This window comes from Mustela putorius, unplaced genomic scaffold (assembly GCF_011764305.1).
Source record: "Mustela putorius furo isolate JIRA1106 unplaced genomic scaffold, ASM1176430v1.1 tig00537293_pilon_pilon_pilon, whole genome shotgun sequence".
NCBI lineage: Eukaryota > Metazoa > Chordata > Mammalia > Carnivora > Mustelidae > Mustela > Mustela putorius.
Genome location: NW_025422431.1, coordinates 761,004 through 787,083, shown reverse-complemented (window position 1 = coordinate 787,083; position 26,080 = coordinate 761,004). Strand labels below are relative to the sequence as shown.

General features: G+C 48.9%; 1 protein-coding gene across 1 annotated transcript; it reads right to left on the bottom strand.

Moving 5' to 3' along the window:
- Window positions 1-12,816: 12,816 nt before the first annotated feature.
- On the bottom strand, window positions 12,817-24,678 carry LOC123390225 (ALK tyrosine kinase receptor-like). The gene is made up of 4 exons (XM_045073895.1): window positions 24,558-24,678; window positions 17,020-17,151; window positions 14,671-14,771; window positions 12,817-12,837 (listed from the first exon to the last, which is right to left on the bottom strand). Exons 1-4 carry the CDS (start codon window positions 24,667-24,669, stop codon window positions 12,817-12,819), a joined length of 366 nt encoding a protein of 121 aa, XP_044929830.1. The 5' UTR covers window positions 24,670-24,678.
- Between the last annotated feature and the right edge of the window lie 1,402 nt (window positions 24,679-26,080).

Here is a 26,080-nt window from a genome sequence, read left to right as displayed (position 1 = left end):
TCAGTCTGAAGTAGATTCTGCTAGTGGTATGAGCATGTCAGTGAGATGTAGCCATCACATCAACAGTAGGGCCACTGGCTATCTGACTGTTGAGCTTTCTCCACTTTCCTGCACTATATTTTAGGCCAAAAGGCCTGGGAAGTGAGAACAGTACTGGGTGCCAAGGGAGGGCATCCCTAGCTCCTGAGGTCTACCAGGATCCCTCTTGAAATCAGTCCTTGAGATGATCATCTATTCATTCAAAAAATATTTACACATATCTACTCTGTACTGCATTTACATATATCTTCTCTGTCTTCATGAAGCTTATCATCTAGCCAGGAAGTCTGAATTTAAATGAGTAACTGCAATGGTACTGCACGTAGCAAAAAGGGAAGTAAATAAAGCCACTTGACAGTGAAGACATAAAACATCTGATAGTCAAATCAAAGGCCACCTGGTTGGCTCAATATGTTGAGCATCTGATTCTTGATTTCAGCTCAGATTGTGATCTCAGGGTCCTGGGATCAGGCCCTGAGCTGGGCTACCCGCTCAGTGGGGAGTCTGCTTGTTTCCCTCTTCCTCTTCCCCTCTCCCTGCTTGCTCTCTCTCTCTCTCAAACAAACAAATAAATAAATAAATATTTTTAAAAAAAAAAGACAGTCAAGTCAAGGCACTTGACATGGCAGTCAGAACTTGGGTCAAGATGACCACTTAATCCAACTCTTCAGAACTATGGATAAATAGGAGAATGAAAAATTTGGCTTTCCTTTCATCTTACAATATCACCACCTAAGTTTACAGCAGAAAACACGTATCTACAGCTACAATTCAAGTCAAGGCATGCACTGTCTAAGTTTCAGCAAAGTCTATCTCTAGAAACAGATGCAAAAGGTTTAGAATGAGATCACAAACTGGCAGCCAGTGAAGGGCTAGCAAGGTACGTGCCAAGTACTTGCCAAGCAAGTGCCATTCACTTTTATTTCACCCACTGAGTGTGTAGTAAGGAGATGTATCTAGATGATACAATTCTTCCTCAGATGTAAGCAGTCTAGAACCTCTGGTCTTTCACTTGGCATACTTCTCACCTGTAGTTATCCCCAGTCATTCCAGATTTATCTGTAAAAGTCAGTCACCACTTTGCTGCTCAGAGTGTGATGTTCAGGATAGTGTCACGGGTGTTACCTGGAGCTTGTGGGAGAGGCAGCATCTCTGGTCTGATCCTGGACTCAGTGCATCAGAATCTGCAGAGAAGCAGCCTCTAGGCGCTTGCCCCTGTGCTCCTATGACTCATCCCACTTCCTTTCCGGAATTCCCTGGAAGCAATTGCCCTCCACATGGATATTCATTCTTGGGTGGCTTATCAGTCTATCTTGTTTCCTTGCCTGTTGACAATAGGATAACCTGGGGTTTGTGCTCCAATATCAAAGTAACTGAATTGTGTGGCTTTAAGCCAAGCACTTATCCCCTCTGAGTCTCCATTTTCTTATGATAATAGCCATAACCTTCCAGTCCACCTTAAAATGTGGTTCTACCGACATAAGGAATGTGGAAGTAGAGCCCACCTGTGGTGAATGAAATGGTGATACCAGTGGCTTTCAAATGGGCTGTAAATTAGAATCACCTGGAGAGTTTACCCAACTGCTAGAGTCTGAGTTCCCACCCCAGAGATCCTGATTTCATTGGTTTTGGGTAGGTCCTGGGCATCAGCAGTTTTCAGATCTCTCCAGGTGGTTCTAAAGCACATCCTAGGTGGAGACCCCTGGGGACATGGGGCTACTTAAGGCCAGAAGTAGCTTGGCCTTCTCAGTGAGGGGTCCATTCTTATCTGGGACTTCTAGCAGGAGGTAATTCTTAATCACTAAAAAATGGCTTAACACATGCCCACCATCACCAAGGTGTGCAAAGAGTGGTTTCCTGCAAGGGGGAGGACACAGACCCCAGCAGAGGTCCTTCATGTGGCTGCCATGTCATCCCTAGGCCAAGAAAGAGGACAGCCCTGAGGGTGAGCAGGGATGACCTAGCGATGCAAACGGGACCAGAACCATCCTCATGGACCTACAGGGTCAGGTTCTTACCAATTTCTTTATTAGAAGATCTCAAGTACTGATGCCAATTCTTTCTGAATATCCCTTATTCATTATTTGTATCTAAGTGTGTAGAGTGACTCTTTGTGGTTTCTAGGGCAGACTGTATGCTCAAGGCCCTCTCCAAGACTTCCATTTTCCTTATAAATACAGTCCCAGATAAAAGAACCCCTCTGATACCATTATATGCCAGGTAGACCTTGCTTGATACTGACAGTTAAGGATCAGGTACTCAGAGTGGGCAAAAAAACACTGCTGGAATTTGATCTTACTAAGACCAGTTTCTATCTGAGGTCCTATAGGATAATTTGTTAACTGACTGTTACATAAGCTGTCTCATTTTCTACTCACAACACTCCTTCCTGTGGGTATGATCAAGCCCATTTCTCAGATGTGGCATATGAAGCTTAGGTAGGTGAAGTCACCTGTGGTCGCTGAGCCCATGTGCTGCAGACTTGGATACCATGCTATGGTCTGCGTACCGTTTCCTACCATACTGATAGGGCTCGTACATGTAATATGTTTTGATGATACTTAAATCTTTGGGAGGTGTATTGTGAAGGTTTTCCAGATCCTTCTTTCTCCAGGTGTGGTCTATAAACCAGCAATATTGGCATGACCTGGGAGTTCAGTAGAAATGTAGGGTCTCAAGTCCCACCCCAGGCCTGCCAAGTCAGAATTCATATTCTAACAAGATCATAGCTCACAAATACCTTCGTAACAGAGGAATTAGGGAGATAGAGGGCTTTAAAACCATTTGCAACCTTTGTCTCTGCCAGACAATGAGTCGTCATGTGTGTGTATGGAAACACATGTGTGTTTCCATACACACACACATATAGTGTTTCCACACACACACACACGTGTTTCCATACACACACACACACACATATATGACAAATGTATTCACACAAATATGAGACATCTTCTAAAAATTCTAAATAATGTTTGTGAGAAATACCATTTGTTGGAGGCTGTAACAATAAAAATGTTGATCCTTCTAGACACGTCCTAGTAGATATAGGTTATAAATGAGAGCTTTTGACTAATAAACTCTTTGATATGCAGACAGCAAATGAGACAAGTGAGAAGAGACAACGCCAGGAACACGCTACCAGCAATTATATTTTCTGGCTCTAGCAGACCCTTTCACAAGGGCCTTCCCCGCTCCCCCCGACTCAGTGGGTCTTGATAGACTTTCCAATTACGTGCTACCAGTGTTTGTCATTTTATTAATTAAAGTTCTGTACGTAAGGCAAGAGCAGCATTGTGGCTAGGGCTAATGCTATTAATTCTCTCATGGCCCTTTCCTCCTCCAGAGGTAATTACTGCAATTTTATGTCGAGAATATGCCTCGTGTTTGCTATGCATACCTCGTGGTAACTTTACAACAATCTCTTGAACCCATTAAAGAAAAATATCAGCGTGGAATTTAGGCTGAGGTTGGACAAAAGAGACTCTGTGGTATCAAATAATGTCCATTCTGTGGGCAGCACCCCCAAATGTAGGTCATGCCATGAGGGGGAAGGGGTGCCCTTTGTTCCTCTTTCTGAAGGGCTGCGTGACTTCCTGCAGGACAGACAAAGCCAGGATGCATGCTCCAGTGTCTAGGTCACTGCAAAAGAAGGAAATGCTTTTAACAGAGAGGGAGATGCTCAAAGATGAGCTTGCTTGGGGTGGTGGTGTGTGCTCTCCCGATGTTCCCCAGCAGTCCAGTCCATCCAGCAGTGACTGGGAAGCCAAGATCAGAGCTGGGGTCGGGGACATCCAAGCTCTGCATGGAGGTTAAGGCTGCTTCCCCACCTACGCTGCCACGGGGCTGTGATTCTGGTGTGAACTGATAACTTTAAGGGTTCCTTGGTATCCACGTGGTCTCTTATTAACCTTAATTGAGAGTATTGACTCACTGTAAAACCCAGTGTTTTTGTATGCCACTTCCTAATTCACCTGGAAAAAAAAAATAAAATAAATACCGACTCTCTAGCTATAAATAGCCTAATGAAAAAATCAACCCAGCACAGCAAGAAGCGGACCAGATGCAGACTTTTGATAACAAGCAAATAAAATATGCTGGCAAATACTTGCAATTACAGAGGCTTAAGAAATGCTGAATTCCTGGCCATGCAGGGGACTTAAAAGATTGAGATCCTTTCTGAAAACAGCACCCCATGTCTCCTGCTTTCTGAGGCATCACTTCGAAGCCAGAAACAGCCAGCCAGAGAAACCTACAAGCAAGCCCCGTTTGTGAAAACACAGCAAGAAAACATGAAGGGTATATACAAAAATAATAACTGTGGGATCCCTGGCTGGTGAGGTTATGGAGTTATCAGTATACTTTTTCTCCCTTCTTTGGTCTCCTAAATTTTTTACAATGAACATCTCTTACTTTTTCATAACCTGAACAAAAACAATAAAATAAATGTGGTACATGCAGCTATTAAAAGCATGTTTATGAAGAATAATATTAATATAGGAAAATATAATAGTAAATAAAGAAAGGAGACATAAAATACCCATATGGCATGATGCCAAATTTGTATAAACCCTTTTCACTCTGCTCAAATTGACATCTGTGTGTCATGAAGGAAATGTACCAATGTGGTAAGTGGGGTTACCATTGCAGGGTAAGACTGTGGGCAATTTCAATTTTCTTCATGCTTTCCTGTATTTTCCTAATGTTTTGCAACGAACATAGAACACTTCTGTATCAGAAAAAAAAACAATAAACACTACATTTTAAAAGGCAGCAAGGAGGGTCCTGACATCATTTGAAAGTGGGGGAAAAGAGAGCGCTTTCTTTTCACCCCTTTAGGGGAAGGTAAGTTTCTCTTGCCTATATCGTGTGGGCTTTTGTGGGAAGACCGGGGAAGGTGGGTGCTTCTGGGGAATGAGAGCTTTGGACAGAGCATGAGCTATGAAATCAAAGACTTGTTCTGTCTTTGTGGCATAATCGGTGCCTCAGCCTTCATCTGTAAAATGGGGCCAATCATATTCTGCTCAGAGAGTCGCTGGGGAACTTTTAATAAGATCATTAAAGAGCCCAGTGCCCAGCTACCAAATACATTCAATCAATGTTAGTTCCCTCCTCCTGCATCGGGAAGGGTGGGCAGAGAACACCACGTTAGAGACAAACAGCTCATAAAATAAAATAGAAAGGGGCAGCCTGAAGATTGCTGTGTTTAAAAATTTCAGTTCAGTGTTCTATCTTCCAGTCTCCCCAGAGAGTTATCTCTCCCGTCTTCAGGAAAGAAAAGGGTGATATTTTCTTTTGAGTTACACTGCGATGGTATGATCTTGAGCTAACAGTCTGCTCTGTACCTCCGTCTCTCTGCGTATGATGGGGACGAGGCAGCGAAATCGCTCTGTAATCCTTTAGCTGGGGAACGGGATCCAGTCCGTGCAATGAAAGTCCTACAGAATTTATGGACATGAGTGTCTGCAGGGACCCAGGGCTCGTTGGGGAGTATTTACTCTGGCAGTTGGGGAGAGCCTGTGCTTTCGACAGGATGCCCCCCCTGTATATGGCCTTTAGAATGTGTCATAAGGATTGTCGTAGGAGCTACAAGGGTCCACGATTGGCAGGTGGATTCTGAACAGGATCCAGATCTCTGCCAAGTGCCCAGGAGGATTTTATCCACACCCATGAGCCTTGATAGTAATTCTCCTTATGCCTCAGTTTCATCATGTAATAGAGAGGTATTAATTTTGAATGGCTCCAAGGTATTAAATTAATTATGTCCGACTGCAGTTACAATTGCTGTCGACTCCTTTGGGCCATTAGCATGTGTCCTGGCAGAGTCAACCGCATCAGTAAGGGATGGCAGAACGCTAGGTGCCAGCAGCTTCCCAGCTCTGCATACTGAGGGGAGAATTATTTTGGCTCAGAGATCTCAATAGGGCCATGTTTATTGGATCCTTGAGAATCAAGGAGGAGTCTCTTTGTTAGTTCCTATCCTGGACCAGGGTTAGGCTGTGCAATTAATTAGTCAGTGACTGATTAAGGGGCATATCCTTCTGATGCTAGTCCTAGGCACTGAGCAAAGTCATGCTTCCAATCTCCCCACATGTGGCTATTGACTGAAAAGAGAAACGAGACCACAGATAATGTCTGAATTCATGGTGGACTGACTTCTGCCTGCCTGTGCAAAGTAAGAGGAGATAATAGTAATTGTTTCCATCCATAAAACACTGTAGGGATTACAGAGAGTTTTCACAGTTTCATTTGGTCTTTGCAACAACGGAAACAGGTATTTTTATCCCCAGTTAGCAGGGAGTGACTTGCTTGAGGTCAAGTGAATTATAAGGGGCAGAGCTGGGATTCAAACACGTGACCTCAGTCCAGTGACCTTCAAGTGTTTGCAGATCTGGCTTTGGAGCTTCCTGATGTTGGTTTACATCCTGGCTCTGCGTCTTACTAGCAGGGTGACCTGGGGCAAGTTGCTTAACTTCTCTGGGTCCCATGGTCTAAGTCAGCGAACAGGGGGCGGGGCGGGGGGACCGGCGGCAAAGATTCCTCACAAGTCTGTTTTGGTGATAAGACAAAACAAGTGACATTTTCAGCATAGTCCTAGCCACACAATAAGGGACTGATATTTAAAACACGCTCCCGGAGTTGGCTTTTACCATCGAGGAAGCCTCCTTCCTCAGATCCGGTCTAAAGAGGGTTTCGTTTTCCCAGGAGGTCAAAGAGTTAGGGTGTTTGAGGGCTCTAGTTAAGAATTTTGGCTTGCTTTTTAATGTGATGCAGCTGAGTGATCCCTAAGCTACACAGAGACCAGGACTTGTCAGACTGAGAGTATTTTTAACTTTTCTGCCAAATAAGCACCCCAAAGAGATCCCAGATTCTCACAGTCTATCTCCAGCATGGCTGGCCACATGGTGGGTTTGAAATGAGTACTTGCTGGTTTACTGCCTGACTGAGAGACCTCGGTGCCCTTCCCTCCCTCCCTGCTGCCAGGCATCTGCGTGCCCAGCCAACCCAGCCAGGCTCCAAGCTACAGCTCGAATCCTGTCCCTACAGCTGCCTACCCTCTGCAGGCTGAGGGGGCCACCCCCTGACTACCTTGGGGGTAGCCTTTGAAGTGAGGAGATTAGTATCTGAGTCCTGGTTTCGGCTCGCCTTAGCCTGTGACCTTGGGGGGTGTCCCTTAGCCCTCTGAGGTTCTTCCTCTGTAGAATGTGGAAGGTTCCATTCATTCACCTCACTGGGTGACTGTGGAGATGGGCAGGCTCTGTGGTCTTCGACATTATAGAGGATTCTTTTTTTTGTTTGTTTTAAAGATTTATTTATTTATTTGACAGACGGAGATCACAAGTAGGCAGAGAGGCAGGCAGAGAGAGGAGGAAGAAGCAGGCTCCCCGCTGAGCAGAGAGCCTGATGTGGGGCTCGATCCCAGGACCCTGAGATCATGACCTGAGCCAAAGGCAGCGGCTTAACCCACTGAGCCACCCAGGCGCCCCTATAGAGGATTCTTAATAGGATTATGAGACTGACCTCAGGATTCAAATCTCTTAGGTTTCCAGTGGGTCTGTGGGAAAGCCTTTTGGAAAATGCTTCTGGGGGGGCGCCTGGGTGGCTCAGTGGGTTAAGCCACTGCCTTCGGCTCAGGTCATGATCTCAGGGTCCTGGGATCGAGTCCCGCATCGGGCTCTCTGCTCGGCAGGGAGCCTGCTTCCCTCTCTCTCTCTCTGCCTGCCTCTCTGTCTACTTGTGATTTCTCTCTGTCAAATAAATAAATAAAATCTTTAAAAAAAAAAAATGCTTCTGGGAACCACTTCCAACCTCTACCTACTTCCTCTCTGATGCAAAGTAACCCATGCTTACACCCCAGCTTAAGACTCCTTGGCGCTTCTTAAACTGGGGGATATATGCCTCCCAGGTCTTCCTGAGGGGACCCCCAAACCACAAGATAATCAGGGTATATCTTCCTGAAGTTCTAGCCATTCCATATTAAGTAGTGAGTCATGTTTTTTAATCCAAACAAACAGGCAAAGCTAGAGAGTAAGATAGAGAACTGGCATTCATTCTCAAGTTATAAAAAGAGATGTTAAAAGTCAGGCATGTGATGTTCTGCTCTGGGTCATTTGGCCAGACCCCCTCTGTGCCTCCTCTACTCTCTTAGACCATCCCATTACATACTGCAGCTGTCCGTTTGCAAGGGGCCCCCCAGGGGAAATGTCTTAAGGACCTGTGGCCACACTGTGGGCCAGCCGTGCATGATTGTGGGCTCCCTCCTCATTTGCGAAAGAGAGACACTATCATTTCTAGGTGTCTCCTGCCAGGTTGGAAGTGGGGGTGGGGCTAGGCCATGGAGAAAGTGGAGAAAAGGAACTTTCACTAGACTGGAAGAGGCTGCTCCCCCGGCTCTTGGCTGTGGGGAGAGGAGCGGCGGGAGGATGGAAGGGGTGAGGGGTCCGTTTGTCTCTGGGAGAGCATTAGCTTCCCTGGACCCCAGTCCAGGGTAACAGCTGGGTAACAGCCCCCTTCCCCTTTATGGCCAGGTCAGCCAGGGCAGGGCAGAGTCAAAGTCTCCAGACTCAGGACCCTCAGATAGGACGGCCGCCAAGCCTCTCTCTGATCTTGGATTCGCCACAAAGTCAGGTAGTGATAGGAACAGCAGCAGTAGACGAGCAGAAACCACATGCACCATTTATTAAGCATCCACTATGCTGGGCACTTTTGATGCCCATCTATGAGTTTCTCCTGACAGACCTGTAGAGAATCCCGAAGCTGAGGAGAGGTGAGTGATCTCCACAAGATCCCCCCACTACGAAGGGGCAGGGCCCCACTGAGGTCTAAGCGGCCCCAAGGAGCTGCTCTCCCCGTCACACTATACTGCCTTGGTGATGCTCCTTTTGTCCCGGCCCTGCGTGACCAGCTGCCTTCCTTTGCACATGCGTGATGGCACGTGTGTTGGGCCGCCGGGCAGGAGGGAGCCCGAGGGGCACTGTGCTTGCTGTGGGGGTCTGTCATTATGTCTCCCTGGGCAGAGAATATCCAGGGGGCAGCCCAGCTGGATATTACAGAGCTAGCACGTTATGAGTCCTACCCGGGCTCCCCAAAGGTTCCCATCACGGAGGGGACTGGGGCAGAGAACAGAGAGGGGAAAACAACCCGCAGACAATCCTGCAAGCGCCAAGGTCTGGAGCTGTCCACAAGCGAGCTGGTCTTCCCCATGAGCATTCTGTCACTGCAGTGGATGTCACAGCATTTGGTGAGACGGGGGTTGGATTCCAGTCCCCACCTACCTGACCCCAGGAGCTTGGGCTTATGTGTGGGGAGCTAGGGATGATGTCTTCCTGGAATGCCCCCAGTGTGGCTCTGGTCCCTATTTACAAAGAGGATTTCTATAGCCACCCTGAGGTGTCTGTGCAGCACTGCCTGGCCACACAAGGGCACAGGGTGGTCCCAGGTGGAGCCTGGTAAGGACCTCCTTGCCCTACGATGGTCAGCAGTCAGCCTGGACGCAGGATGAGTGGAGAGAGAGGAGAGGCTCTCCTCCTCCCCAGATGGGCTCGTGTTCTATCGACAGGGGAACGGATCCAGGAAACGACACCCTCCTTCAGGATCAAGACCATGAAGCCTCTTGGAATAGTTTTTTCTTCCTGATTTGCTAAAACAAATGAGGCCACGCGGGGTGAAGGGTAAGGCCCCCACAAGGCACACATCTTCTAGGTCCTCTTAGTGAGTAACAATGTCCCATCGGCCACTCAGGAACTGGGTCCAGCGACTAGTCTCGGCCTGGGGAGAGGCTAAGTGGCTGACTGGATTGCTACAAAATGGGGCGGTGTCTCCTTCCTGCCTCCAAAGACGAGGGGTCTGTGGGGGGCAGGCAGGGGCTCTGAGTAAGGCCCACGGCAGCCAGTGCCCCGCAAGTGGAGAAGGTGCCCTCCCAACTCCAACAACACTACAGCCCCAAGGGGCAGGGCAATGTGACAGAAAGAGCATGAGGGTTGGGCTGAAAGGTCTGGGTTTGCTCTTGTTTTTGCATTTCCTGGCTCGACATCTCTGGGTACATTCCTCTCCTGCCTGGCTGAGAAGGCCGGCTCCCACCCTGGGCGGCCCCGCGTGCGCCCGCACCCAGACCGGCTCCGTAAAGCCAGCGGAGCAGAATGCCCTTGTCGAGAAATCAGCGGGGGCTGCTGAAGAAGAGTCTTCTCCTTCTGTTCTCTCCTCTACCTCAAGCCATCCTATAATAATTATGATTGCTCATCCTTGTCTTTTGCCTTTCCACGGAGGATTCTGCCACTGAGTTTAATACACGCTTAAAACAGTCAGAAAAGCACTTCTCTGCATCTTGTCTGAAAGTCCGAATCGTCTGCCCCCTGGGGAGAGCTTGGGGTCAGCTTACATAAACCCAAAGGATACCAGGCATGGCTTACCTACTTTGGATACGGGCCCCGTGTCCAGGAATAACGTCTGCCACCCTGAAAAGTCTCACCAAGTCAACCAGAGAGCAATTTGCTGGAAAACTCCCTGGCTGCCAGCCTTCAGGGCCCTAACTACCCTAGGAGGCCCTTCTCAGTGGGGCTTTGTGCCAGGCTTAGCCGATGGTGGAGGGCAAGTTCAGATGCCAGGCTGCTCTCCCACGTCCCTCTGGGCCACATTTACTGGTTTCAGTGACACCGAACGGAGAGCTCCTTCCCTGCGGGCCAGTTCCCCCGCCGACCCGAGGCGGCCTGCTGGTGGCCTTCTGTCCTCATCTCGGTAGACCCAGCCTGATGGAAGCTGACCCCATTATCACCACAGGGCTGACATCAGGGGCAGAAAGGCCCCAGGGGCATGTCCCTGGGCATGGACATGTTTGTAGGGGCAGGAGCGAGGTGGCTGTGGCTCCGGCAAGGTCAGAAGACCAGCAGCTGGGAAATCCCCTGCTCGTGGGTGTCACCACCCATCAAGTGGGTCCTATCCCACTTCCTGGGCCCTTTCCATTCCTGCAGCTCGGCGGAGAAGGAAAGTTGCGTCCATGCTTTGGAGAGGGAAAGCGAATGAGGGAAGCCTACTTCTTCTCTCCCCAGGCCTTGTTCTGTCCTGAGAACACGGTTTAAAATATTCCAGTCACAGGCAGGCTATTCAAATAAAATAGAATTTCAAACCGCACGGGGCTTGTTGAGACATTCAGGCTTCTGGGCTGTGTGAAAGGCAGGGGGAGGGGCGGAGACAGGCCCCCTCCCGACTCGCCCCGTCCTCTTTATTACCAGCAGCTGCGATGCTAGACACATCGGAGTGTGTCTCCCAGCCCAGGCGGACAGAGCAGGTCTGACAGTGAGCGAACACACGAAAGCCACTGCAAGGCTCCCCTCCCCCGTGGCAACTTTAATTATTTGAACTGGAGCTCAGCAGAATAAAAATAAAAATAAAAGTAAAAATAAAAATAAAAATAAAACCTATATATTGTAAGTGGCTCTCCAGTTTCCCGCAGAGAATAGCTTGGGGGAGGCAAAAAAAAAAAAAAAAAAAAAAAAAAAAAAAAAAAAAAAAAGATACAACCCTCTCTCTTGTTTGTAGCTGGGCTAGGCAGCGGTTTTTAAATATTCATGCCCCGTATGCATTTGTGTGGGGGGAGGGAGGAGAAAGCGGTGCCCGCACAGGCGGGCCAGGGAGACGCGCAGGGCCAGGGGTGGTGACTGCGGGCATGTGTAGAGGGGGGCAGGAGGCTAGAGCTGGCGGCCTTCTGGAATACCCGGGAAGCCGACTGGCACAGAGGAATGTCTGGCTACGTCTCCGTGACTGATCGGTGGGCATCGGACCTGCCTCCCAGTGTGCTACTCTCCCTGCCCCTTCTGTCTCTCTCTCTGTCCCCCACCCTGTCATTTCTCACCACTTCTGACTCATCTCTCCAAAAGGGAAGTTACATCACAGGTAGTGGAGGAAAACTCCCTGCACGGACGCAGAATGAATTTCGGTTACAACGGGCAGGCGCATCTCTGGCCAATTATTTCCGAGTGTCAGTGTGCTTCCAGATCGCTGTGGGGGGAGGTTTGGAAAATGCAGATTCCCAGGCCCCGCTCTGGGGTGTCCTCAGGGAGGCTTGGGGTAAGACCTAGGAATCCGCAATGATCACATTTTCTATGTGCTGGTGACGGGAGAAACAGAGGCCTACCTAGTCAGGTTATATCTAGATTTTCAAGGAAATGCACAGAAGGTGACGATGTCAGCTCCCTTTCGGGGATCCACTGATGGCTGTTGGGTTTCTTGAGGGAGCGTTTTGAGATATCCTGCAATTATTTCAACTCCCAAGAGTTGGGAGGACCCAAGGGCTTCCAGGACTGGTCTGCGGTTAGAGGAGATGCTCAGAGCTGAGACTCAGCCCTGGAGTTTGGCCAGCCTCTTGGCCCCCATGGGCTTAACCCTCATCTGAGACCTTCCCCCATCTCTGCTTCGTGTCCCCTTCCTGGACCTGTCCCCAAGGCCAGCAAAGGCCCCTTTCGAGTTGGTGGTGTTTGAAGGCCGCGAGTTAATCCCACACAGTTCACACAGCAATGCACCATCCCCTGTCACTGATGTTCGGCAACCTGGGAGGAGGAAATCAACTTGCCGCCTTCTGCATTTAGGATCCGAGTAAAATAAATGGCAAGGCTTACAAACCTGGAAATGCATATTTCTATTTTGGTTATTTATTTTTCTGATGAAAACATTTCCCCCAACACTGGGGATTCGGGACCCATCAGCACTAGATGAATGGTCTGCAAACCTGAATATGAACTAGCTGTGTGCAAAGAATGGAATGTACTCACTACTTTCCCTTCATTACTCCTGCTGAGCCAAGTTCTGGAAAAGGGCAGGAAATAGCAGAAATAGCCCAGAGCAAATTTGACTAGAGGGAGAATAAAACAGGCCAGTAAAACAAAACACCTGTTTAAGCTATTGATCAACCAAAGGTTATCAGGGAAATGATGAAGTATTAGAAAAATAGCATTTTTAACCTTGACATTTCTTACTCCAAAATTAGGTTCATTGTAAATCTATGGAAGAATAAATTAAAAAAAAAATCAAATGCTTTTAAGGATCTCCCTGAACTCTCAGGAAGGCCAACCACCTCTCCTCATTTAGATTTCCCTCTTCAGAAGCCTTCCCTCCTGGGGGTCTGCTGGGAGGCACAGTCAGCGATGTGATTCCACGTAATGAATCTATTTATTTGTGCCCTGACTTCTTCCAAAAAGGACTTAAGGTGGCTCACAGAGATACATAAAATCTAGTAAGGAAACATAAATTAACTAGAAGAGGGGGAGAAATTGGCCAAACGCTGGTTTAGAAAATCCAGCTAAGAGAAAGGCTGTCACAGACTATACACCATGAACTCCTATTTGCTTACTAAGAGGGGAACTTCAGATTTAATTTGACCATTCTTCCAATTAAAAAAACAAAACAAATTTGTGTTTGCCTGTGGGTTTGTATCTCACAAAAAGCCTGGAGGGCTTGAGTTGAGCTGTGTCGCTGAGCGACAGAAGCCCGTCTCCCCACATCTCCCCGGGGCTTCCGGCGCAGGGGAAGCGAGTCTGGTCAGTTTCACACGGGCCACAGTTTGGAAGGAAACAAATTGCTCAGGGGACACGTAGCTATTTCTGAAACAAAGCCAGGGAGGGATTTCTCCTGTGAGTTTCCAGAAAGAGAAAACTGGCTAAATCTAAAGTACGTGTTGGCTTTCTACTCAGTGTAAGATGTTGATGGTGGTGCAAAAGAAGCAGAGGTGTGCAGAGCTCTCGGAGAACCTGGAATCTGGTTTGGGCTCATGTCCTTTCCCTCCGTCCCCATTCTCCTTACTTATGCTTCCTCAGGGTGCCAGGCACTGCTGGCTAACTATTGTCATGAATAGTTGTGCCAGGTGCTGCGATAAGCCCTGAGGACATAGTAACTTATTTAATTCTTTCCTCTGTGGGGTACGCACTCCTATTGTGCCCACTTTCCAGGTGGGAAAACTGAGGCCCTGAAAGGTTATTAACTTCCCAAATAAACTGTACAGCTGCTCAGTGGTGGAACATAGCTTGGACTCAGGCAATTGACTCCAGAGTCCATGAGCTTAATCACTGGGCCACGTTTGGGTCTAAGCACATTTCTTGTTCTCTAGAGATGATGACATTAAGCTAAAAAAAAACATGTCAAGCCCCTCAGTCCACACACGAAAGATGTTACAGCCACAGGAACCATTCAGGTCAGTGGCTTTGGAGGTACCGTACTGAATGCCACCCATATCTTAGTGAAATTTACATAGATAAAATTTTTGATGCGCTATAAAATTTAAAATGTATCACAAGAGCTTCATGTTTATGAAAAAGCTTTTGCAGAAGGTCTTTTGTAGATCACTGTTACCCTCCCGTGTTATGCCTTGGAAATATTTTCTGGGTTTGCTTCAATTGAGACCCCACTGCAAAGAGTCCAGTGTGGGTGCTATGGGTGTTTAAGGCCAGATTCTCTGCAGATAGGACTTCACCGTGTTGGTGTATGTACTCTGTGTCAAAGATGACCAAAATGCCATCTTGTCCTCTCCCCAGGAGAACAAGCAGCCCTACTACTCAGGCTACTTTGCTTATGAGTTCGGCTGGAAGTACCCAAGGTGAGGGGTGGGAGGACCAGTCCAAGAATGAGGGGGACATTGAGACTTGCCTCACACGGAGAGTTCTTCATCGGGGCAGGAAACGTGACGCTGGTCACTGTAGCACTTTCGTAAGTAGGGCTGTCCGTGGTGCTGAGCAACAGGGCATGGCCTGGGGCAGAGAGGAAAAGTGTCAGAAACACACTGACTTCCTGCACTGAAGTGCCTCAGGGTGCAGGGTTAATGGGCTCTGCATCATTCTTCTCTAGACTTGGAACATCTTTGAGGACACAGCTTTCTGTGGTCCAATGGGTAAGGCAGTCGACTTGTCACTGTCAACAAAACTTGGCTCATGCAAAGGTTTCCAAGTGCCCTGCAATATCCCAGCATCATACATCCAGGCTATTGTACCTTTCATCTCCCCAGGTCACCAGCTTTAGCCCACAGCCCAGGAGCAGTCTGAAGCACACTGGACTCCCCCTCCCCCACCCCTCCCATTTCTGGCCCTGCCAGCCCTTTGCCCTCCCCTGGTCTCCACGACTTTCACTCTCTTCCACCAGGTCATCCTGTGCCCCATGACCTGACGAGGAAGTCCTATTGCTTGTGTGTTCTCAACGATCCGTCTATAAACCTGGGAGAACACAAGCCCCCAACCCCACATGGTAGGGAAGAAGCATCTGGAAACCTCCAGGGACTACAGAGCATTTTGGGTGGTCAGTGCTATGGAAATGGGTGCCAGGGTGCTCCCGAAATCTTTACCCCACAGAACCCTACACATGACGTTATTCACTTCTGCTTTTCTCTCTTAGTAAAGTCTGTTTTGGGGTTACTACTAAGTAACAAATTCAAGTGGGTCCAGAGCAGAGTATTCAAGACAGGCCAGAAAGCCTAGAACGCATGTGGCCCATCCTTGAGGAAGAACCTGTGACTAGGGAGAGAAAGGCCCCCAGCGGTGAAGACACAAGCAGTGTCTTCAAATATCTGATGGGCTTCTCTGGTGAGAAAGGGAAGAGTACAGTTCCTAGGGGCTCCAGGAGACAGAAAGTACGATCCATAAGTAGAGTTTATAGGGAAGTGAAGCTTATCTCTGAGAAAGGAAGACTGGTCTTTTGTTGCAGCCATCAATGGAAGGGATAACCTTAGGAAGCCATGAGGGCCCTGTCCCTAGACGTATGTCATCCACTTGCTATGGGTGCCAAGGGAGGCTACGCAGCTGAGAGCAGAGACATGAAGATCAGGTCTTGCTTTGAGCCCCATTTCTGTTCTCTTCTCCTCCACAAGGTGCTGAGGTGATGCTGAATGGTGAGGAGGCCGGGAGGGGAAGTAGGAGGTCTGGGCTCTCGTCCCTGCTGAGTCCCTCTCGTCTCCATGGCTTCAACAACCCAGGCGTCTTCCTCACGGGCCAAAGCCAGCTTGCTCAGGTGCGGTTAGCTCTGAGGGCCAAGGACAGGACTGCATGGGCTCTGGCATCCCTGGTGGTAGCGCTGGACACTGCCTTCTCTCATGCTTTGAGCATCTTCACTATTACTATTATTAATTCTTAAAGGGATCCATAGGATGTACGTATGATCTTTACTTGGAAAGGGAGGGGTTTGGTTCAGGGGCTCTAGCTCCACAAAGAGCTGACAAATGCAGGTGAGAGAAGGCGAGAGAGGGCCCTCGGCCCTGACCCCAGCTCTATCCTGCCTAGCCACTGGGTAGAGCCCAAGGCTGGGGACATGGCTGGGTGGTCCGGCCTCTCCAGCAGCCCAAATTTGGGAGCTGTGTTGGCCTCACAGGCCCGGCCTCATTCCTCCCTCATTCCATGCCCCAGCCATGTCTCCCAGGGCATCAGCTCACCCAGGTGTGGGTGGCCATCTCTTGAGTGTGTGGAGGCTTTGTCCCTCTGGCAGCCCAGCAGGGGCAGAGGGAGGCTGGGCTCTGGCACTGGGAAGGTGGGAGTTGCCAGCTTGAGTTGGGCCGGGATGGGGCATATGGCTGAGGAGGCTGGGCTCCAGGGAATGGACCAGATGTGGGGTTGGGTTTCCAGGGCACGATCTTGGGTCAATGACACAAGGTCAAGGGTTTTCCTTACCTCTCAGTGAGTTACCTACATGCCAGTCACAAAGTAGGTTCTCAACAATCACTTAGTAAATGAATGAATGACTACTATTGTTGCCACTCTTCTCATCTTTTAGCTAATCCTTCATCTAGGTTCTTATTTTAGGGAATCAGAGGTGACATCTACCTTGGCCTGATTTGATCATTCTGAAGCCCGGAAAGTCTAAAGAGGGAATTGTGAGCGAGCACCCCAGGCAAGCTCTGGGAGGCCCCTGGCCTTGCCCTGCAGGGGTGGGGAGGCCCAGCTATTCTGGGGTAGGGCCCTACGTCTCTTGTCTTGACAGAGGTGCACCAGGGGGAAGGGTAGAGAGCAGCAGTACCTCCATGGTCCTGGTCCCGGGCATCCTTCAGGGTTCTGACCTGCCACCGGGGGTTGTGAGATGACAGTGTGCCCTGGGTCCAGCCACAGAAGCCATCCTCGAAGTTGCAGTAAAAACCAGCAGGGAGTTTACCTGCAGGGAGACCAGAGGGGCACGGTCATTTCCGGGACTGCTGAAAGCAAAAGACGCTAATGTCAACTAACATTAGTAAGTATCTTCATCAACTACAGCTCCCAGGCCGGACCCTCAATGGCTAATCATACTGATAACAATGAAAAGAAGGCCCAGTCCCTAACATGTAGACGTGATCTTCAGAAAATAAAATAGTAATAATAATAATAATAATAGTGCAGTAGCAGGGGAATAACCCAGTTTTATATGTGACAGAGAAGGGCTCAGGAGGGTGAAGCAATCTGACTGAGGTCACACAGCCGGTAGGTAACACAGCTGGGCTTGAACACAGATCTTCTGCTTCTAAATCTGTGCTCCTTATTCTGATTCACCACAAATGTGCCCCTGGGAGAAGGCACTGGAATACATTTCTGATGGTCGACACAGTGACAAGAATGTGATGGAGGCAGTGGCAGTGTTGGTCTCTCAATCACTCCCATCCGCAGAGAAATATATTGCTCAAACTTTCTACTTGCCCCCCTTTATCTCCCACCTCCCTTCCAGTGACAAGACGCCACCATGAGTGGCTCTGGCCCAAGAAATGTACGTGGAAATGATGTGTGTCGCTTCTGGATTGAGGCTGCAAAGAGCCCCTCTTGCAATTCTTCAGTCTTTCTCCCTGCTGAAGTGGTCAAGAAGAGCTCTTGTTCCTAAGACTGCTGCTGTGTGATGACAGGGCCCCTGCCAGCCTGGGGCCCCGAGAGATGCTGTGGAGCCCCTCACTTTGATGCACAAATACTGTAAATGTTATGTTAAGCCCCTGAAATTTGGGGCTGGTTTATTACTGCTCTAATCTACCTTACCCTGGCCGAGCAATGCCAGCCACAGGGCCCCTTTATATCATCTGTTGTCTCAGCATAAAGGGCCCTTTTACCCTTTTCTCTACATCAGGCTGACCTCGGGTCCCATTGAAAAGACCACAGTCAGCTTTATGACCATATATTTCCCAAGTGCCCGCAGAAGGAGGAAGGAAGGAGAAGAGGGTCAGAAAGAGCTCACTTTCTGCGGCTCGCTCAAACAATGGCTGCAGGGAAGGCACTCAGCCCCAAGGAGCTAGTGGGCCATTCTAGGCTATTCCACCAACTGCACCAACAGCCCCAGGCCAGGCTGGGGGAGAAGGAGCAGGACTATGTCTCTGAGCAGGAGGAAAGGGGCTCTAGCTGGACCCACCACTCTCTGTGTCCTTCCTCTGTCTCAGCCTTCCCGGCAATGGCAGGCTGACAAAGAGGGCCCTAACGCTTCCTGGCTCTGACAGCACCTTAGTGAATTATTACTCATTTCCCCCTGATTCTCCGTGCATTTCACACAGAGGCAGAATTATAAATTAAAACCAGCTGTCACTGACTTTGAGCATCTCTTCCCATTTATACCCCCCTGAAGAAATCATTTTCCCCCCAAGCCCCGCATGTTCCTCTGATTAAAAATCCAAAAGCTAAGGAGATCTTTCTGTTTTATTTTTTATGCCCTCTCAAGGGACCCCACATCCACTTCTTTTTCAAAAACTAACTGGTAGCTGGAAGTGACCTTCCACGAAGCGTCCTTTGCAAGTGTGCTTTAAACCAGGGACCATGAAGGAAGATCCTAGCAGGCAAGGGCTCCTGGTAGTAAGAGGAGGCAGGGCTGGGTTGAAGTATTCACAGCTTACCACTCCCTCCTCCCCTTTTTAGGAGGCAGACACAGAGCAGTTAGCCTCAACAGTCCTGGGATCTGGACACCTGGCTTTAAGCTTAACCAGCTGGATTCTACCGTGTAAGTCACCTCTTTCCCTCAGAGCCATAGCTCCATCGTCTGTACGCTGGGGTGATATGAGTGTCTATTTCACAGGGCTGTTGTGAGGATCAAATAAGGCAGAGAGTGTGGAGTTCTGTAAGCCGATGGAGTTAGTGGACAGAGTGGTGGTGGCATTATTAATCACCAATCACTCCTGGTGCAGAGGACTCATCAGAGGACGAACTGCAACAGCCAGCACTGTCCTGGGGGCGAAGACAGATGCCTCAGCTGCCTTTCTGGAAATGCCCATCATAGCTCTACCTATCCCTTCCTCCTTGGACAGGAAAGAGGAAAGCCACTGGCATTCTCCACCTTCTGGAAGCCCATCGTTGTGCTGGTTTTCCCTAAGATCCAGGTGAGCCAGGATTGGGAGCCCCTTTCTTTTTGGCTGCTTGAATAAAGGGAGAGGAGGTAGGTGAACTAGTTGGGTCAACAGACAATTTATGTGACCCCGAAAACCTTGCAGGACGGGAGGGGATATAGGAGGAGAGGATTGCTGTTCTTGCCAACATAACCCATTGTGAGCTCAACGAGAAGCCACTTCTAAGGAAGCCGGTGGGGTGGGGGGCATCCAAACAAAGACCCTTGATGGATTAGGCCAGGTTTGGAACACTGCTGCCAGGGCCAATGGCTGATGTGCAGGGCCAATGTTGGTGTGCAGAGTTGAGTCCAATGGTTTCAACTCATGGCCTTCTCCTCTCATTCACCAAAAGTGCCTCTCAGTGCTCAGCACACTGTAGGATTGAAATACTTATTTGCTGAATGAAATGGGCATGGGTTCACTCATCTAACCCCTTTCTACTCCATATGTGGTGCAGGGACCAGCCATACCCACCTCCCCATCACTGGTGAAACGGCTAGAAGTGCTGACTCTTAGGCCATGCTCCCCCATCACCACCTGCTGAGTGAGAATCCACATTTCTAACATTTCCCAGGTGGTTCCTATGCACTTTAGTGGCCGAGAAACACTGCCCTAACGGAGTCTCTTACTTCATTGGCCGGATGGCCAAATCAGCCTGCGTGGGGGCCAATCAATCCTGCAACATTTGGCAATTATGACACCTGATTCCAGTGTAAGAGAGACAGATTGGGAGAGTCACAAAGATGTGGCCTCAGCAGGAGCAGCAGGAAGCTGCCAAGTGTAAACTCCAGGCCAAATGACACTACTTCTTTTCCTTCCTGTGTGACAGCTCTGTTAACATTTTTGATAAATACATGTTATATGCTTCCTTGAAAATATAGAGTCATGGAAAAAAAATGCTAGAAGAAATACATCACCATATTATGGTTATCTCTGAATGTCTGAGAGGATTATGGGTGATAGTTATTTTCTCCTGTGTACTTTTCTAGATTTTCCAAATATTTTACAGCCAATATGTTTTATTTTACAATAAAGAAATAAACTTAAAAAAACTGTTTTTTGGCCTGGCAGGAAGAGTGTCCCCACGAAACAGAGGAGGTGAGTGAGTACAGGGAGGGGAAGCAAGCTGCCCGGATTACTCAGTGAGTCAATGACCCATTAGGGGAGGAAATGGGGAGATCCTGACCCTTTTCTGGTGAGTCACATGACATTGATGCTATGGCTTGACTCACAGGGAACCCTGAAGACATCCTTTGGTGGGCTCCTGAATGCTGGGGTATCTCACTTGTATCAGCAATGTTTAAGTGGAAGGAGGGACGGAGGATGGCATGTGGTGTGTGGTTTGGAGGATGTGATGTGAATGGATGTTCATGATGGATGCAGGAAGGCAAAGGCAATGCCCCCTGCACTTCAGGTACCCTCTTTGTCCTGGCTCGCAATGGTGCTCAGGATTGAGTGTGATTATCTGAATAAAGCCGTGTGTGGACTTCCTTCTGGAGCAAGTATGGGGAGCTAAGGCTCGGAGTTCATGGGACCCAACCTACTTTCCCCTCCAAATTTCAATGATGGCAGCTCTTCGTGGACTACCCTGGCCAGAGACCCTCACTCATGGGGGGGGGTCCTTAGAACTGGACATTCCCAACAAGTTTGGGTGACCACCTTCCCAGAGAAGACATTCTAACAGGTTCCAGACTAGCTGGGAAGGACCAGGTGATGTCACAGACCATTGTCCTAAATGCAACACAAACATCAACACATCAGCGGGCATCATGTTACAGGTTCTATTACAGGTGAGGAAAGAGGCCCAGAGGGTGGAGACGAATGATCTGAGCCCCCTTCTCCCCACAGGAGAACGTTGTGGCAGAGCTCTGGACCCTACTTGACTTTTCCCTTCCTCCCCGTCTTCCTGGGTAGATATGTAGCTAGTGTTGTGCTTGGTACAACCAACCACTGGAAACTCATATAACAAATGAATCTGGTTCACAGTGGTTCAGACTGGGTCTGAGCTGCTGCTCAGCCACTGGCTAACAGTTTCATGGACTTGAGGTTCCTCATCTCTAAGATGGGTATAATAGCATCACATAGGATTATTCTGAGGACAAAATAAGTTCATACATGACAAGTATTTGGACAGTTCCTGGCACACAGAAAATGTTCAATAAATGTTAGCCATCATCGTCATCATCATCATCATCATCGCCGTCATTATCATTTTTTTCTTCTCTATGGGGATGCTTTCTGGAATCAACATCAATCAATGTGATAGGGAAAGCTGCATTGATGCCACACAGAATGGGGCACGCTAAAAAGGAAAAGGATATTTGCTAAGAGTACTGCCAAGATCAGAGGAGAAAAAGATCGAAATAACCCTCCTTCTGAATTGAACTTCTCCTCCTAGCAAGTGATTTCTGTAGCAAAGAAATCAGTGGGGGGATCCTCCGGGGTGGAGCTGTCATTCTGAGAGCTGGTCAGAGCAGCTTTTCAAGTGTGGCTGGAAAGACCTCTGGGCCCTAGGAAGTTGCCCTCCATACAGGAGATAGGCTGTCCTCAAGCTTGGAGTTAGCCCTGGAAATCCACTCATGGCGGGCCCAGAAAGGTAAGAAAATGCCCTGAGCCCACAGTAATGGGCTGGATCCCACAGGCTCAGTGCTTTAATCATGGTTCTGTCTCTGACATGCTGTGTGACCCTGAACAAATCAATTACCTTCTCTGTGCTTTCGTTTACCCAATTGTAAATCAGGGTATGGCTGTCCTGACCTGTGCCCAAGCTGGGAAGTGGGTATCAAAGTGGGTTTTCCCTTTAAAAAGGGAAAACCAAAATCACACAGCTCAGATGCACTGCTGGAAATTCTGCAGGGGCCAATAACTAGAGAGACACACACAGACCCCTGCCCAGGGCAACGCGGGTGGGCTGGCTTCATTTTGATTCACATGCATAGTGAATCATGAGAGCTTTGTGAGAAAGGCCAGGACCAGTGTGGGATAAACAAAGGGCTTACCTGCAAGTCTTGACTAAGTTTTATCTAAACAGCCACAATTCCATCATGACCAGAAAACTTCATTAGGAAGTTTTATATAAAAAGGAAGTTTTCAAGTTGAAAAATGGATTTTCCTTATTGCTTCATTTAAAAGAAAATAAATAATTCCTTGGATCCCCCCAAGGGAAAAATCTGTTTTCCAGATGATGTGAGGGATACCATTAATTTTTAAAGTCCTTTTGCAGGCCACAGTGTCTTAGGGCCAGTGTATCTGGGAGGCGAGGCATTTGCTCCCATGTCTGGGCCCCAGGCATACATCCGCTCCCTACTCCGACTCTGTGGTCTTACTCCCTGTGCCTGTGCTGGATTTTCAGCATTCTGAAGACGGGGCCTGTGTTATTCATCTCTGCTGGAAGCTCTAGTACATTTTCTAGCTCATAATGTGTGGGTTTTATAAGTATTTGTGGTTCCCCTGGTACACGTGTGTATACTCGGAGCCAGGCCACTGCTAAGAACACCGGATTCAGGTGGAGTGCGCACTAGCCTGGGAGTCTAACTGTCCCCAGATGACCTCAGCAAGTGGTTTTTGTCTACGGGGACCAAATTTCCCAACGCATTTAGTCATGTTCAATCAACAAATAGTTAGTGACCCCCATGCCGTGCCAGGAGATACTGGTATGGGGGACACTACCAGATTCAGTTTGCCCACAGAGAGGGAGACAGACATGGAAACTACCTCGGTGAAATGGGACGGTGCACACCCGCTAGCCTGGCACAAATAAGGACATCGCAATGGGTGCTGACAGGGTTGCAGAGAAATTAGAAGGGTTATACGTTACTGGTGGAAGGTCAGATGGCCTAAGTATTTTGGAAAACAGCCTAGAAGTTTTTAGAAGTGTTAAATGCAGAGCTGACCCAGCAATTTAATCCTAGGTAGATGCCCAAGAGAAATGAAAGTATCTGTCCATCTAAAAATGTGTACCCGGATGTTCAAAGCGGCCTAATTCATAATAGCCAGAAAGTAGAACCAACGCAGATGGACATCAGCTGACGAACAGATGAGTAGCCGTACAAAGAAACAGTATTTGGCAGTAAAAAGGAAGGGAGTTCTTACACAGGACAAACAGGGATGGGCCTTGAAAACATGACGCCAGTGAAAGAAGTTAACCACAAAAGAATACAAACCGAGTGATTCCGCTTATATGAAATGCCCCAAATAGGCAAATCTATAGAAACAGAAAGTAGATTAGGGGCTGCTTAGGGCTAGCTGAGATTGGAGAGAAACGAGGAAAGAGGGCTCGGGGTTACCTTTGAAGTGATAAAAATGTCCTAAAATTAGATTGTGGTGATGGTGGCCAGATGAAGAAACACTGAAGTGTGTACTTTAAATGGGTGACTTGAATGGTATATGAATTATAGTTCTAAAAAGCTGTTAGCAGATAAATAATGGATGTATGGGGGGGGTGCATGGATGCAGCCCATGGAGGGGAGCAGAGGAAGGAGAAATGACTGTCCGTGTTGGGGAGATGTTTGTGGGAATGATCAGAAGAGCCTCCCCAGAAGGATTGATTCTGGAGGGGAGTCTTTTTTTTTCTTTTTTTAAGGTTTTATTTTTTATTTCTTAGAGAGAGAGAGGGAATGAGTGGTGGTGGTGGGGGGTGGGGCATAGGGAGAGGGAGAAGCAGGCTCCTTGTTGAGTCGGGGAGCCCAATGCGGGACTCGATCCTAGGACCCTGAGATCCTGACCTGAGCCAAAGGCAGATGCTTAGCCCACTGAGCAACCCAGGTGCCCTAGAGGTGAGTCTTGGAAGAGCAGATGTGACCAGAGAAGGAAAGGGCCTTCTGGGCCAGGGGTACTGCACGAGCAAAGCCACAGAGAAGCGGTCTGACCCACCTGGCGCTGGGGCACATGGAAGCCTGAGCGGATGGGAGGTCCAGGTGGGCGGCGGAAGAGAAAGCCCGAAGAGGGAGGGGAGTGTGGGTACAGAGGGCTTCTAATGTCATGTTCCTGAGTCAGGCTTTATGCTGCACATCTCCTCTGTGCCACAAGGATGCTGCCAGCATAACTTACAAGATCTTATTTGGGTCGTAACTCAGCTCCGTCTCTTGAAGACTATGTAGCTTTTGGAAGTCACCACTGAGAGGGCGCGAGTAGCACAGAACGTGAGGGAAGGTGTCCAAGCTCATGTGCCTGGGGTGAGGTGGGCAGGGGGCTGTAGGCGTGGGCTGGGGAGGGTAGGGAAGCCCCATCTACTCACTGCATAGCTGGCCCTCGTCTTCACCCTGGGCGCAGTCCCGGTGGAAGTCGCAGGCCTGCCCGAGCTGGAGGACGGTCCCGTTCCAGCAGGTGAAGGAGCTCTGCAAGGCCATCTTGGAGCCTGGAGATGTTCCTGGAGAGCACACAGAGACACAGGCCCTTGGTTAGTTTGGATGGCCCTATGGGAAGGCTCTGGGACAGCTTCACTCAACCCTGTTGCATCCCATTGGGATGCCCACATCTCAATCTGGTTACATGCAGGGCCGACACCAGGAGGCTGAGAGGATGTTAAAGCCTTTACACCCCATCCCCTAGCCCCCCGGGAGGTCCTCACTTTCTAGTGATGGTGACTAGCAGAGTGGCCCTAGGTTTGGTCCACGTTCCTTCAACACTCTGGGGTCCTCAACCCCTGGCTTCAGTGTGCCAGGTGGAGAGCCTGTGGGTCAAGTCTCATTTGCACACAGGCAGCTCTACCTGCAGGGTCAGATTTGTTGTGTATCTCACCCAGTGTATCTCCCATGTATTCTTGACCCCAGGTTCACCACTGGAATAATGCTAGAAACATGCAGCACTTTCTAGTGTTGGACCAACTGAGTGAGGCTGACCCTATCCCTTCTCTGTCTGGCCCTCTCTTTCCCCATCTATTAAAGGAGGGATTCTGATGATATTTCTCAAGTCCATTCTGGAATTTTTATATAAATCATAAATCTCATATAAATCACGTTATCCAGTGGCAGAAGGGAGAAGGAGCAATTTATAGCCATTATTTCTGTATCGAGAACAATGGGTTATGATAGTGAATTAACCTTTCACCCCAGAGAACCAGGCTTAAGTTGGCCTGCACCAGGCTGTCCTTCTAAATGGGGGCCTTTGCCTAGAGACACCTAGCAAGCGTCTGGCTTGTGTTTCTGAGGGTATCTCCTGCCCTCCAGCTCTTGGTTTTTGTGGGATGGGGGAAAACTTTGGCTCCTGTGGAGCAGGGCCCACCTGGTTTCACCACCACATCTGGTGGCCTTCTACTCTGTCCTCTTTTCTTGCTCTCTCCCCATGATGGCTGGTGCCTTTGCAGTCTCTACATCCCGATCCCACCCCCTCAATGCTCAGCTGGGTGGGTGAGAGGGTGACACCCCTCACCCCCCCACTTGGCTGAGTCCCACAGCCTCTCTGAGCTTTACATAAGGGGTGGGCTTCTCCAATTCTGGCTGTAAGATTAGACTTCCTTTTATTAGATTTTATCTCAGTAAAACCTCCCAGCTGATTGTGAGGCAGGACTGCGCAGGTTAGATCATCTTTACTATCTGGAGTGCCGTGATTTTCTGGTTCATTTCAGTTCCTGCTGAAACTAACATCAAGTCCAGGCTGTTTACTTCAAGAGTCTGCTGCGCACCTCAGCACATCTGGCTCTGCGAAGAGGCTAGGCAAGTCTTAAGAGTCCCCTTTCCTAAGTGGGGAAACTGAGTCAGGGCAGCGGAGTGACTTCCCTAAGGCTGGTAAGAGGGGTGTAGACCCAGCCCGTCAGACTGT